General features: G+C 43.8%; 1 protein-coding gene across 41 annotated transcripts in view; it reads left to right on the plus strand.

Annotated features, from left to right (window-relative positions):
• The window catches only part of ABI2 (abl interactor 2), a 71,979-nt gene extending 56,204 nt beyond the window's left edge, over positions 1-15,775 (plus strand). For 22 of the 41 annotated variants that reach the window (XM_074911125.1, XM_074911086.1, XM_074911088.1 and 19 more), the window contains 2 exons: positions 3,597-3,770; positions 9,750-15,775. In XM_074911125.1, the coding sequence (XP_074767226.1) occupies positions 3,597-3,770; positions 9,750-9,925 (350 nt within the window). In that variant the 3' untranslated portion in view covers positions 9,926-15,775. Of the gene's footprint in view, positions 1-3,189; positions 3,277-3,596; positions 3,771-9,749 lie in introns of all 41 variants that reach the window. The other 19 variants (XM_074911082.1, XM_074911092.1, XM_074911083.1 and 16 more) reach the window with 1 other exon arrangement.
• Positions 15,776-15,833: the final 58 nt, after the last annotated feature.

Genomic DNA, 15,833 nt, shown 5'->3' on the forward strand with positions numbered 1-15,833 from the left:
CCTTTGCAGTAAAGAGGATTTTCAGTATATCCAGGAGTTTCTGACAACTGCTGTGCCTTTCTGCTTTGGCAAAGGGATCATTCTGTGCAAGCTACCATTGCATTGTTAATCAAAGAAGATGACAAATAGATGTTAATAATGTTAATCAAAGAAGATGCCAAATAGACTTTAAATAAGTTACATAACCCCAATTCGGTCTGTGTACCCAAAAAGAAGATAACGATTGTGGTGATTGTAGCTGTAAATCACAACAAAATACTTCAGTTATGCTGGCATACTTGATAAAACATAAATAAGCAGTGGTAGTAAGAGACTTTTTTTAATATACCTAGCAGAATACAGAATTTTTTGCTTTGCAGTTATACTAACCCAAGCTTTCTTGGCCTGTACTTTGAAAGGAGTGGGTGCTCAAGCATGCATAACTGATGAAGACCCTAAGAAGAGAGGGACTGTTGTGTCTGTAAGGAGCAGGGTTAGTAGAGACAGGACAGGGCCACAACTGCTTCTCTGCATTCCTGAAGAGAGGGAGAAAATGCAGACTTAAGAGGTCAAATAGAGACTTTACAACAGGCAGAGGAGTGTGCCAGCTATGGCTGCTTGTTCTTTGCAGGCTGTTTGGCAATAAAGCAGTAGTGGTTTTTCCACTTCCATTTTTTATTATGTTGGCATAGTCATTTTTGTTCATTGCGCAGGAGGATGAAAGATACTTGCCTTGCCCTGTGCTTTTGAATGCTGCTTCTAAGATAATGTAATTCTTCTACTTCATGGTGACACCTTTTAAACAACTGAAAAGAAAATATTAAGAAAGGCAGACCCTAAATAATCTCAGCATATGTCTGTCCCAAAGCTACTTTTGCCAGCCATGCCAGCTAACAGGTGTTTTCATTTTGCAACCTTAGGTACCAGAATCTAAGCAGGTATAGAGCTCAGCACAGGCTAAAAACCCTGTGGGACAAACTGGGCAAGTATTGAGATGGTGGTCTGTGTGACACGCTATTTGTATAGCCGAATTCTTACCAGGCTGAAACAATCTAGTGGAAGGTGCTCTTGAGCATTTCTGAATTAATTTACAGCCATTGTGTAGATGAACTCTTAATCTACCAATAGTCTATATGGAAGGAAGCTGGTGTTTATCTCCTCTTTTGAGACGGCTGAGGTATAGTAACATTCTTCTGATGCACTTCATAAACAAAGTCATTATTAATAAAATATCTATTGTATTGGCACCTAAAGGTCAAAACTAGCTTAGATTCATTATATATCATGTAGAGACAGTATAATATGATAGTCCCTGCACTGTGCATAAACTGAAGCACAAACCAAATAGTTAAGATTTACGACTGATTATGTCAGCTAGTGTTAGTATCACCATCTTGATTAAACTACACAACCCAAACAAAACTAAGGGATTTTTTTGTGTTTGCTTGGAGTGCTTGTCAAGAGTGATTTATTTTTCTGCATGGAAAGCCTCATTATGTATTTCAAAGAAATATATATAGCAGACAAAGTACACTGAAGGGACCTAGGAAACTGAAGCTAGTCTCATATGATAGATATAAATCCATATGAGATTAAGTAGGGGAAGCATTTTGAAACTGAACATTTTTATAGCATATGTAATTAAAAAGGCAGGGGCTGAATATTTGCACAAGAATGCTGAATTAATGAATATTACTGCATTTCAGTAGGACTTCAAGTTCCTTTTTCCTGTTTTGAAAAACCAAATAATTTTCCAGCTACTGTGGTTACACTTTAAGGAACAAATATTCTCAGAGGTCACATCATTCAAGGCAAAGAAGCTGTAATTAAATATGTATTTCAGTTTTTCTCAAGAAATACCAATTAAATGGCAAGATAATGGAGCTTGCTTTATAGGGAAGTACAAGGATATTTTTGCAACAAAAAGGATGGTTGCTCTGTTTTGTTTGGGGTGTGTGACTCTGAAAGGAATGTGAGTGACAGAAGAAATCCAGAGCACCTCAGATAATAGTGACTGAAATAAACAAACAGAAAAAATTTTGAGACATGAATTTTAAATGCCCTGGAGTTCTTTCTTTTCATTTACTATGACGATGTGAATTAATTCTGAAAAATGCTACATCATACCTGGCAGTTTTCTTACTGGCTCTGAAATTAGTCTGAAATTTATTCTGTTCTGCAAGCTACATAAATGTCCTGGTGTATGAAGTGTAGACCTTTTTCCCTCATTCTTTTGGATATGACTAAATGGTTTTGTATGCCACTACTAACAAGAGATTTACTTAGTTGTGCTTTTCCTGAGGTGTGCTTTCTGAAAAATAATCTTGTAACTTGCTTAGAGAATATTACTGCATTACCCTTGCAAAGTGATAGTAAAACTAGATAAATCTGGTTAACTATTTTTTAACTTAACTAGATAATTCAAACTTTTGTACCTGGCTTAAACCACCATTCAGTGTTATAACATTTGCTATTGGCTGAGAATGTCTTTCTAAATGTGAAGTCACATGGATTGTGTAAATCCTGCACCAGTGAAGGGGCTGTTCAGAGTTCAGCGCAGTGGTCTGCGAATCAGGTGGGATGGAAACAAGGCAGCACACCTGGAATAGGCCCTGTTTGGCAGCAGCACAGTGCGCTGTCTTCTACCAGTAAGGTCAGGAGTCCTGTGTCTTTGAAGTATGCTCAGTTCTCAAAGGTGTCTTTTTCTGTTTATCCTAAAATAATTGCCTCATTTGACCTTTTTTTTTTTTTTTTTTTTGCCTATGTTATGGAGAAAACTAGTTATATTCATTTTTATTACTAAGCAAGTCACATCTATAAATCCCAATGCGATCTGAAAGGTAGAGGATTATTAGGAAGAGAATCCTCTTGATATATTTGTTAGCTAGATCTGTTCATAAAATGCTGTATTGCTGTAGTAATAAACTTCAGCTTAAGGAAATCTCATAGTTGGGTCAGAAAAATACTTCAGGATGGATTCTAATCTTATGAAAAAGAGCTAAACTGGATAATTTAAAAATAGAGAAATTGCCTTGAAGTAAGGATTAGGAATATGCTTAAACAATCTGAGACGTTTTTCTCTGAATGTCAGCCTTTTATCCCTGCTTTTTGGCAGACCTACGCTGTCTGAGTAGCGATGATGTCTACTTTCCTGTTTGCTGCTTTGTTGTGTTCCTAACTGAATGCCTCTCTTTTTAATTTCTGTGGCAGCTTCCCTTGCTCCTCCTCCCCCCTCCATCCTACAGGTAACTCCACAGTTACCGCTAATGGGATTTGTGGCCAGAGTTCAAGAAAACAGTAAGTTTGCTGCTTCCTTGTGCTATGATTTATTACTGGATGTGGCTTTTGTTTTGAGCGGATGAAAGATCTGTCTGTATATAGCCAGAATTCTGCCTTCTCTACTGACTGCAAGTTTGTCTGAAATTGTGGAGGGAGGGAAAAGGAAATAATTTTACTGGAGGAACCTGATCCTTCCTTCTCTGAATTTTATTGTTTCTAGTGTATTTCCACAAGTTCTAACTGTTGGTCCCAGTGCAACTAATTGAGACAGGGATACTTCAACCTGCTCCTGTGGTTCTAGAGACATTTTTCATGGTTATACTATTGCTTATTTTCAGTTTCGGATACTCCTCCCCCACCACCGCCTGTGGATGAGCCAGTGTTTGATGAATCTCCACCTCCGCCCCCACCTCCAGAGGATTATGAGGAGGAGGAAGCAGCTGTGGTGGAGTACAGTGATCCATATGCTGAGGAAGACCCTCCTTGGGCACCAAGGACCTACTTAGAAAAGGGTAGGTTTAGAGCTAGTAGAGATGGTGTAGGGTCGTGTTTGTAACATTTTATATCAGCTCCTGCCATCCCACTTTGGACCTGGAGTCTGCCTAGACTCCTTCATAGCTATTATTTGGTATTGTGGTAGAGGTGCTCCTCCAAATGAAAATGTAAAGAACAAAAGTTAAGCTACTCTTCTGAGTCTGACTCTTTTACCCCTTTCTCCACAAAGAGAAGGTAATGATTAGCTGGCTAATTGCATATTTTTTAAATCTCTGTAATTTACTTACTTAAGACTCACTTTTCAGTAGTCTGCTTAATCCTAATAATCAAACTCCTATGAGATGAAAAACGAATGAATCAGTGCTGCAGTTTCACCTGAACTTCGAATGTATGGGTGCATCTGGAGAAGTGCTGCAATGTGTGGCTGGGGCTCTGTGCTGAGGTAAAAAGCCCTGGGTCTGCGTAGGACTGACCGAGGCATTGCTGTGTGGCTGCAGCCAGATGTCTTCAGATGTGTGGAAACACGTTGGAGTAAAACTAAGGTAAAATAGCCTGAGTAGATAAATGGCTTAGGGGCACTTGAATATGAAGAAAATCTACTGGCTCATGTTGTACTGTGAAACAGGATCATGTACCCCTCAGTAAAAGGTGATATAAAACCTAATGTTGCAAAGCAACCAGGCATCTCAGCTGAGTGACAGACACATTCAGTCTTCATTGAGGAAAAACATTCAAGAATGCCAAAAAGATAAACCCAGTGCAGGACTTGAGGGGAGGAAAAAACCAAAGAAGATGTAATAGGCACTTTCTACCAACTCCAGCCCAAAGAAAATATTACTATTCTTGAGGGAGATGGAGGAATATGTGGGAAGTTTTTTGTTATTCCTCTGCCCTCTGTCTAGCTGGTGTAAGTGTTTAGTGCAAGGAGTACCCAGGCTTTGCTGACAAGCTGAGACCATTTGTCAGACAAAGTGGCTGACTTGCATGGTGTCTACGTGACTCGCTTTATCTATTGACCTCTTGACACCCCGATTGACAGCGTCACTATTATTCTGTTGATGCACACCAGCTCTTTCTTTGATTAAAAGTTGCTTCAGCTTCTTGTCAGGGAAGCTTATTTCCTTGAGGGAGGATATAGAAAAAAGGGATCTCCTATACAAAGTACTCCTCTTGCTGTGCAGTTTGGAGGGTATTCCTGATTATTGGTATTAGTCACCTGGCTTCACAAAATCAAGTTTTTAGAGTAGGGTGGGGTTCCTGGTCTTGCATTTCTTTCTTTCGGGGAGGATGGCAAATTTCTTCAACTTGAGGCCAGTACAGGTAATTTCAGTAAATACTGGATGTGCTACATTACTTAATGAACTCCTCTTTATCAGGCAGTTGTGAGAGTGCACAGTATCTGCTCAGTTTCATTATGGTTGATGTATGTTGTGCGGGATGAAGATTGCATATATGTTACTTTTTGATAGGAGAGTGAGTCTCAAGATTTTTCCAGGCATAAGAGAGTCCTTAGCCTAATTCTACATTCATATCATTATCTATGTTATGTTTCTGTTACCTCTGCCACCCGGCCCTCAGCAAATCCTCAGTGGCATTTCAGCTGGGAGCAAAAGAGGAAAAAGAGGACCCTGATGTCCGCTGCCTGTTTATAGTGTCTCATACTAATGCAGAGAGGAAGGTGGAGGGGAGAGAGAAGCCACAAAATCATGTGGCACATGGCCTGGGGAAACAACTTTTTATTTGAAGAAAAAATGACATTTGGGACTATAGCATACTGTTCTGATCTGCTTTTCTGTGTGACTTCTATGAGCTTGTGAACTAAAATAATTTATACAGGTGCATATATGCACAGATCTATTAATCTCAGCAGGCAGTCCAGGCACTTCTAGTTTGATATTTGCAAGGAAAATCACATGGGATAGCAAAACTGTAATGGGAGTCTTTAAAGATAAACTGGAGAAAGTCAGGCTTTTAGTCAGAACATTTTTCCTGCAGAAAAACAAAAGTATAGGAAACCAAACATTCTCTCACACTGATGTAGAATCCAATGCAAAAACATAATTTTGATCTGTATTTTGATAATTAGATGACTAAAACATCTAAAAGGTTGGTCTGTTCTTAGAAAAAAATCATAAAAGTAATAAAAAATTAAAGTGTTTGCAATGTATGAAGAACTGTTAAATAGTAGTTTTAAGATACCAGATACTGACATAGGTGTGGATTCTGTTGTTGTTACGTGAACAGTTCTACTTGTATTCAGTCCACATCTTGAGATTTGAGTGCTTTGCTGGAGTTGGGAGAGAAGTGCTTGGCTGTGATTTTATTGTAGCAAACAAGCTTTAAAGTTAATGAAAAGCCCTATGCTAAAAGAAGACTTTCATACTCAAATAATGTGTATGCTTACCCTGCTGTGAACTAATAATGCTTTCTCTTCTGCAAAATAATTATTCCTATGGCAACTCCCTAAGTTCCAATAAGTAGTATTCTGTGCCACGTGATTCAAAGCAGACAAAACTGATGGAAGGAAATGGCTGTTCAAACACTATTTTCCCCAATAAGTGAAGTAGCAATTCCGAGGATTTGTGCATGTCTTCTTGGTGTGACTGTTCCCTTGTTTAAGTTCATATGAAAGCATTTCTAGTTGGATTAGTGTAGATAACCTTCGCAAAAGTGAGAATGTAGAAGTTGGGACACCAGGGAGGTGTCAAATACAGAGGGTTGCTATATATTGAGGTGGGATTCAGTATGATCCTGGTCCATAAAGCAGTCATGCAGTGTGGGAGGTATGTATAACATTAAGTCATGCTCTAACTTAGAGCGGAGGGAGGAAGTGAATAGCAGATCCGTTCTGAACAGATGGAGAAACTCTTAGGTGGGATACACTTACTGGGGATGTTGAACTCAAGGATGCTACCACGTGGCTGTAATAACAACAGCCAACCTGCGACGTCCAAGGAAGCACGCTGCAGTTTTCCACTGGGCTATATGTCTGGGTGTGTAGTGTGAAGAGGTAAGAAAATGGTCCAACTTTGCAAATCAGATGAACAGAAATGGGTATCCAGAAGGACAAACTGCTCTTACACCACACAGAGAAAGTGTGTGGTCACAACTATCAGATTTCAGTTGAATAATCAGTCTGGCTACATTTGTGGTCAGTTTGAGGTAACAGAGTTCAGCCAAACTCTGTGTAATTGTTGAAGAACCAAGGATCGCTAACTGGAAGGATATCAAACTAAATGAGTAATTCTGTTTTTCATATCTACATTGAAACGTGTTCTGATAGAAACTAAAAGAGGTCCTGGCTCAGTCTCGCAGGGAAGGATGCCACCTCCTGAGTCACTGTTGCTGCTTCCTGTCTCATCTGGAGCCTTTTCTTTGCAATACTGGCCTGGGTTCCTGGTAACTCGTGGTATGTGACAAGCTCACAGCTTGAACCAGTGGAACTACAGACAGAAGGATTAAACAAGACTTTTAAAGAGAGAGAAACAAAAGTAACATGCAGGTGGAAGCAATGGTGACGTAGCAAAAAACCCAGGTTTCGGGTAATTTTATAAGAGGCTTAACAAGAAGCGAATTTTCATCGCAAATTTAGGGAAGAGTTTCCTGCTTGTGATTGTGAAATAATGAATCCATTCAGTGTCAGAAGGGACTAGAATAAACTCAGAAATGAGAAAGAAAGGAATTGGAAGTTATTGCGATCCTTGGATTGTTATTAACAAGAGAGCGAAGAACAACAGCACAGTTGACTCTAGGAAGAAACGTTTTAAAATGAACCAGGTATAGAAGGCAGTTGAAAAGGAATTTTGAAGGACTTTAATTGAATGTATTGTGTTCATATAGTGACTTCCGTTTTTCAAGCTAAAAATTTACTCATTTCTCTATTTGTGTTTTGTTTCCGTAGAATGATCTAAAACTAGTTGGAATAAGTTACTTAACTCTCCTGGCATAAGCATAGAGCCAGCAACATGTGTTTTTTAAATATGCTCTGGTCAAATGATACGAATCTTCTGTTTGGGAGATTTATTTATTTAAAAAAAATCTCTACACATAATCTTATTCTCCACTGGGATTGATTTGCATATTTTACTTTATAATCTCTTCAGGATCCAGGTTTCCCTAGTAAATATTTGTATTGATTCCTTTGCTCCCTCAAAAGGAAATGACTTATTTTCTTTTGAAAAGAATGATGAATTTAGTAGGACTTTTGGACTCTGGGCTCATGACCACATGCTGTTAATTTTTTTTCTCCTTGCTTTGGTTTAGACTGTGTTTCCTTCTATCCCCAGTACAGGATTTTAGGATCCCTGTCCAACAGCCATTTTATTTCAATGGCAGCACTGCATGTTTCATTGCCAAGTGCTCAAAGCAGTGAGTGATGCTATTTATTAAAGTATTCAGAGTCTGGCATAGCTAATTTTCTGTATGGAACACATAATGATAGGACTGAGAATGGAAAAACATACCAAGTTGATGTCTATTTTCTGCCATTTCAGGACAATGCTCTCTTTAATATTTGTCAGTGCTTTGTCCAATTTCTTCGACTTTCCTAACAGCTCTTGTGCCTTCAGTAAAATGTTCTGCAGCTGTAAGAAAAATGTCCTGATACAGTAGGCATACATTTTGTTTCAAGAGAACTACCTTACTTCTTCCTAGCTCCTAACTGGGATTCACCCACCTTGGCACTGTGTACCCTGGAGTGACTTCTAGCTACTGGGACTGCACCTACACATTTTACAGATTTAAATGTGGAGGTAGCTAAGGTAGCTAGAAGTCTGGGACATTACTGTGGACATACTGTGATCTGAAGAGAGCTCTTATTCCTATCCTTCCTCCATGTTTTCCAGCTGACTGTTGGTTGTGCAGAGATCTGGTTTAGCACACGTATGTAATACATGAATCTTGGAGGAGGTCTGAGTGGTCATAGCCATGGGGAGTTACATCCACCTCCTTGTATCATTCCAAACGGAAAGTTTTATTGTATATTTCACAGAATCAGCTAGGTTGGAAAGGACCTTGAAGATCATCTAGTCCAACTGTTAACCTAACACTGACAGTTCCCAGCTACAGCATACCCCTAAGCATTATGTTGACTCTACTCTTGAACCCCTCCAGGGATGGGGACTCCACCACCTCCCTGGGCAGCCCATTCCAACACCTAACAATATCCAGTCTAAACCTTCCCTGGTGCAACTTGAGGCCATTCCCTCTTGTCCTATCGCTTGTTACTTGGTTAAAGAGACTCATCCCCAGCTCTCTGCACCCTCCTGTCAGGGAGCTGTAGAGGGCGATGAGGTCTCCCCTCAGCCTCCTCTTCTCCAGACTAAACCCCCCCAGTTCCCCCAGCCACTCCCCATCAGACCTGTGCTCCAGACCCTGCACCAGCTCCGTTGCCCTTCTCTGGACACGCTCGAGTCATTCAATGGCCTTTTTGGGGTGAGGGGCCCAAAACTGAACACAGGAATCGAGGGGCGGCCTCACCAGTGCCGAGTACAGGGGTGAGATCCCTTCCCTGTCCCTGCTGGCCACGCTATTGCTGACACAAGCCAGGATGCCATTGGCCTTCTTGGCCCCCTGGGCACACGGCTGGCTCCTGTTCAGCCACTGTCAATCACCTCCCCAGGTCCCTCTCTGACTGGCAGCTCTCCAGCCACTCCTCCCCAAGCCTGTAGCGCTGCTGGGGGTTGTTGTGGCCCAAGGGCAGCCCCCGGCATTTGCCCTTAGTGAAACTCATATTTGTAACCTTTACCTCTGGTGGGTATGGAAATAATAAGAATAGAAGAGTTAAAGTAGTCCTGGCTCATGTGCTTCAAAGTATGAGCTTTTATAAGAGGGGCTGGATGAAACTGCCCCCCTCAGCAGGTCATTCTGCACACACAGAGGTGTGGCAGTGCAGTTCTCTGGAACTGCCTTGAATGTGGAGAACTTTGTATGAGGTAGGCTGGTTTTCATCCTCCTCCCTGTACCTCTCCTAACAGTCACGCTCTGTTCTTTCCTAGTGGTGGCGATCTATGACTACACGAAGGACAAAGAAGATGAGCTCTCGTTTCAGGAAGGTGCCATCATTTATGTTATCAAGAAAAATGATGACGGCTGGTATGAGGGAGTCATGAATGGAGTGACGGGGCTCTTCCCAGGGAACTATGTGGAGTCGATCATGCATTACTCAGAGTGAAGACTAGAGGACAGAACAGTGCATCTCCTGCTGCAGGAGCTGTCAGGGCTTCCCAGATCTCCACCAGCCTGTGGGGCCCCATCCAGTATAACTGAATGAAGGATAATTGTAACAACCACTCTTTTGGGGTTTTTTTTGTTTGTTTGTTTTTTTTCCCTCCCTCATTATAAAACAATAGTGATTTGAGTTGTTTGAACAAATGGCTCTTCCAGCTGCCAGCAGAGGCCATCCTGAGCCATCTGATGTTGAATTAAGCTGACCCATTCAGATGTAACAAACTTGTTGAGTAGCTGATACTTCACTCGAATTCTGACTTCTTCTGACAGGCTTTGGGATCTGTCTCAGGAATCCTCTGTGCCCTCGTGGTACTACCCTTGGCAGCAGTGCCTGGCGCTTGGCATGTCCTGGATGCTTGCGGTGAAGGGTTACTGGCCAGTGGACATCCCTCCTGTTTCTACACTACACTCCTGTGCAGCTGGAAGAACAGTCTTGTGCTAGGAAACACTGGGATTTCCGCACAGAGCCGTTCCTGTAACTGACTTCCAGATAGCTGGCTACGTCTTTAGCATAAACACTTCTGCAGCTGCTCTGCACATGTAGGCTGACACAGGGGCACACAGAGCTGGCTTTCATTCACTCACCTTTCAGTTTAGACATTTAAGACGGCTGCAGCCCAGAGGACCCCACCCCCATTTCCTCATCTTTTGAATGCCACAGATTTGTTTCGTGTTCAGCACTGATGTAAACGTGCTCCTCTCCGCAGCGAGCTACTCGCCATGGGTGCTGCTGGTTTAAACAGAACTCACAGAGGCCGTTGACGGTGAAGGCGAAACAAAGTTTACAGGTCCTCCTGGGGTCTGAGGATAAACTCTAGAGGCTGTGATCTAAGGTTCAAATCTACTCATGCCTGCTTGCACTAGAGAAACTTACCCCCAACTTTAGTCTTATGCACAATATAATCTTAAAAATCCAATCAGGTATTGTAAATTGGCTATTTTGTACTTGACGACTAGATTTGCATATGTACTGTGAGAGCCCTGTGCAGAGGCAGGACAAACGGCAATTGTCGTCTTCATGTCTGTTGCCAAAATCTCTTCAGTGGAAGTAAAAAGGGCTGTTGTGTGTACTGGTTTCCCATGGAAATCCAAGCAGTAACTAGTAGTAGTCCTAGCTCTTCACCCAGCCCTCTCCATTGTTTATTATAAAGAAATAGATATTTTGAGCTGTACTGGTGGATCTGGGGTGGAGTAATACCAAGTGAAGGCTCTGTAGCCCCTTGTGTTGATAGTTTGCTTTTTAATCTAGTCTCAGTTAAAACTGCTGCTCAGTGATTCTGCCTAGCAGAGCAGTGTAAAGTGATGGGTGTATTAGTCTGCCCTTAGGGAGGACTAAATGTTATCTTTGGGTAAGTGTCATGAATTAACAGAGTGAACTGATTAAGCCTCCTGGGCCAGGGCATCCTCCTGGATGACTTTTGACTGTTGCCTGGCCAAGCTCCAGCTGGTACCAACAGTTGGTTGTCCAGGGTGAGACAGTGCTGCAGCTGTCTTCTGAGGCCTGTGTGTAAAACTGAGCCCTACACAAGAGAGCGCTGCCGGGGCTGTGTTTGTGACAGTATTGGCAAGGGTACAGGTAACTGACCCCATCTGCTCGCTTGGTGGTGAGTGCAGTGTCAGGGTGGAGCTGCAGGCCTGGTGTAAACCTGGGAGGGGAAGAGCCATAGCTGCTCACGGGGGAGGAAGGAGGAAACAAGCAGGTGAGTGTTTGTGGGATATGGGTGGATGTGATCACCTGCTTGCAGAAGAGTGAGTTAACTCCTGTGATGGTGCGTAAGGAGTTCGCTCGGTTGAAGCTTACAGGAGGTACAACTTTGAAGAAACTGGTGCGAAGGTAGAAGTTACTTTCTCCCCTGCTCAATCCACAGCTGTGGAGCCAAGACACCCTAGTCTTCTGCCTGGAAGCTGACAGCATTATTGTTTGGGATGTTAGCCAGAACAGATCCCCTTCTACCTTCCTCTCTGAAAACTTTAGTTTCACAGCAAGACTAACAGAAGTGTCCACATTCAGTTCCATCAGCCCATCGTTTCTCTGGGAGCAAGCCTAGGAACACTGGTTGTGCAGTCACTGCAGTGACTGTTCTGGTGTCACAGGGCAGGGCTACACTTTTTGCACAGGGAGGTGTGCTTGCAGCCCAGCTTGGAGCCTGAGTGATTGAACAGCGGTATTGCACAAGCCTTTGGTGCTTGCAGGGTGGCTGTTTTCCAGGACATCAGAGCATTCCTGGTTTCTCTTGCCCTGGGTATGTTTGTGGAAGGACTGAGCACGTGGTGCTCCCGCAGATCTAGTTATGGCAGCTTAGTGAGTTACTAAATGAGAGCTGAACCTCTCTCCCAGTGCACCCATGCTCCAGCTGGGAGGTCACGTGTTGTTAGTGAAATGTCTTTTAACATCTGTGTAGAAGCGTGTGCTTGAATTCTTCTGACGGGTGGGGATCGGGTGTCCTTCATTTTCGTTCAGTTGGTTGTTCATCTTGCAAGTTCTCTGTGTTGCGAGAGCAGAGCAGTGTGAACTCGGGAAGTGCTGAACGCTTGCCAGAGCTCAGCATGGAGGATGAGGCTGCAAAACCTTGAAAGTGGAACATGCGAAGCTCCTTAAAGAACCTCAGACTTCGGTCAGATGGGCCAGGGGTTAGTTTGGTCCCTGCTGGTAGCACGTGGAATTGTTTATCCTGCAAGAGCTGCTGGGAATGGAATTTTTGGGTCACCTCCTGCTGGTTTTATGCTTTATTATGGAGTTCAAATGTAAAGAAATTTGTTGAGCTTTATGCATATTTTTTATTTTGTACAGATTTTAATTCTGTGGCTTGTTTGGGGATGATGTGATGTTATGGTCATAGACCAGGGCAAGGTTAACAGGCTTTGTATGTTAATGTTACATAGATTGCATGCTAGTAAAGTCAGTGAGGGTTGTGTTTCCAGTTTTGTCCCTTGTGCTTTTCCAAAAACTTCTCCCCTCTGCCTCTTTTTAATTTATGTGTTTACTTTAAAAGGGGGTCGAGAATGGGAGGGGAACACCTCAGTATTTCAAATACATGCACAAAATCTTGTCACTTGCGTTTTGCTGCCACAGCTGAAGGTGTTCAGCATCTCAGGCTCTTGAATCAGCAGTGTGTATGCAATGAGAGAGAGGTGGGGGAAGGAGACACTCCAGAATAGCCCAAAGATTGCTGTACAGCCAAAACGAGTGTGTTTCTCCCTTGGTGAGAGCTGCCTTAGCCCAGCCAGCTGTTTTCATTGTGCACAGAAATTGGTCAGCATCCTCTACCTGTGTATTTTGCCTTGGTTGGCTGTATCAGAGATTTCCTTGCTCTTGGCCCCAGGGACAAAGCGATTAACTACAGCAGCCTCTCTGCCATGTGCCTGCGTGAGAGGAAGTCCGACTGACTCTGTCCCCATCTAGTGCCGAAGCAGGTTATTTTGGTGCCTTCTTTCCAGCCTAAGAGAGATGGCTGAGGTTGCGTGTATCTCGCCCATTTACACGCACACACACCCCCCCCTCACGTTCTTTGGTTCTCTCTCTGGCTGTTGCAGCAGAGGGGTGAGAGGGGCAGGAGGAGCAAGCAGCCCAGTTTTGCGCTTGAGCATCCTGCTGGGGTGCCCGTGCCCCCTGCCTGGAGCAGGCGCTGGGGGCTGAGGCAGTGCCTGAGCACTTGCTGGCCTGACTGCTGAGGCACAGGCAGACGCGGATGCGCTGAAGAGCCATCGTCCTACCCCGATGCCAAGAGGTATGGCAGAGCTCGGTGGGTGTTACCAGGAGGCTGACCCACCTTCCTGGCATTCAGCTCGGCCTTGCGGTTAGTTGAGTTGGGTGTTCCTTAAAGTGGCTGCAGATTGCTGCTGGTTTGAACCGCAGCCCCCCGCAGTCCCTGGCTTACCCCTGCTTGCCAGGAGGGCTTAGACCCAGGTTGTTCTTGCTAGAGCAGGTGGTTCTCTTTTCACAGCTCCTGGGCATTTTCTTTCTTCTCTGCTGAGGGATTTTGGTGACAGCCAAAGTTGACAGTGGCACTTTTACCTACGGCATTTCAGTTGATCATGAAAAGAAAGTGCAGCACCAGGACTGATGCTCCTTTTCTGGCAGAGAGGAGGCTGCCTGCCCGCTGTGTATGTGCCCGTCGTAGACTAGAGGGGGAGGAGAATCATGCACCGATAAACTGTTGTGCTTCTGTCGTGTCTCCCACCTGTGCTTGATGGTGACTTAATGCTGTGCTCTCCCCAAATCCCACTTCCTAGCAACTGCCGTGGAGGTGCCTCTCCCCTGGAAATGAGCTCTGAGTTATGTCCCTGGGCTTCAGGCATAAATCATTTTCCTTTCTGCCACAGATGGGATGTTGTACAGGTTAGTATTTACAGGGCTTCACCTCCCAGGACATCACCTTGTGGAACAGGTGGCCTCTGCATTCTCAGCTGGGCAGCTTGTCGGCGGGTGCTAGAGGCCCCTGTGGAGAGGCCGTGGCGCGGGGGCGCCTCCCGGGAGCGGTAACTGGCACGGAGAGCAGCGAGCGCTGGCGCAGGGCAGGAAGCGTTACAGCCCCCAGGCAGAGACTTCGGGTCCTATGGTGGCAAGTGGCAGTGAGAGATGTGCAGCACTGCTGCATTCACTGAGGCAAGTATTTACAACCCTAATCCAGAGAAGATGGTGTAAATGGAGCACTAGCAGGTAGATGATGGGCTAACATTCATGAATTTACTGTGCTTACAGGTTTATTCACCTTCCCCACCTGGCATCTCTTCAGTATTAGGTACTGCCACATTTTGTGGATAAAATGGTATTACACAGAGGTCAGAATAGTGGAAGAAGGGAACAGTTTGTGGTTGGCTGTTTTTTTTTTTTTCCCCACCCTGGTAGCTGAAGTCAGTGTGTAGTAGCAGTCCTGTTGATCTAGTTTTGATTTTGAAACTGCAAGAATAGTGGGACCCCATCTCACACCCGTGGGAAAGTTGCTGAAAGCTTGATGCGGCCAAGGTGTGCCAGCTGCTGTTACAAAGAATAATTCACAGACCATGGTGTTCTGCTGCTTTCATTCAGAAAAACCCACCTCTGTGTTTTGTGCAATCTCCTGCCGCTGCAGGAAGTGTTTTTCCTTTGGTACCCTAAACAGAGAATTTTATTAGCACCTTTGGTTATTACGAGGCGTAATACAAACCAGTGAAGTCAGCAGCAGCCTGCTGTCCAGCGGTAAGCCTACACCCAGCATCCTGCTGACCACTGACATGGCGACACTGCTGAAACGTGTGCAGTACATTTGTTCCTGTTTCTCTTAAAACCTCGGAAGAATCCTACTGCTATTGACTAATGAGGAAGAGCTGTGTACAAATTCATTTCCATTACAGCGCCTTGGTAAAGTGCTGACATGTCTGAGATTATTTTGTAAAGAACAAGTGCTTCTTTTCACATTTGAAAAAGTGTCTTTTGCAACTTGCATGGACAAGTAGTTTCTATGAATTCTCTGGAAATGTCAGTGTCTAACATGGATTTTGTCCATGCACTTTTTTCTGAAAGCAGATACCCCCCCCTTGGTTTGCAGTCAGAGGAGAAGCACCCTGTGCTTTTGCTTTTGGCACTGCTGATGCAGTGGATGAGGGCAGAGCCCACTGTAAATGACCAAGCCCGCAGGACTCTGGGGAGCTGTACGCCGCCAGTAACGTTTTATTGTGTGTGCCATTTGAACCACCTTCCAGTGAGTGCAAAACCCAATTTTTAAATTTTTTTAATTGTACTTGGAATTAACTGTTGCTGTGTACTAAACCCTCTTGTTACAAGCCCTAAATAAAAAGAACAAAGCACACACCATGTGTCCTGTGAGCGTGCCACTGCTGCGTCACATTCCTTGTCTTTGGCTACAGCCGTC

This window comes from Athene noctua, chromosome 7 (genome assembly GCF_965140245.1).
Source record: "Athene noctua chromosome 7, bAthNoc1.hap1.1, whole genome shotgun sequence".
Classification (NCBI taxonomy): Eukaryota; Metazoa; Chordata; class Aves; order Strigiformes; family Strigidae; genus Athene; species Athene noctua.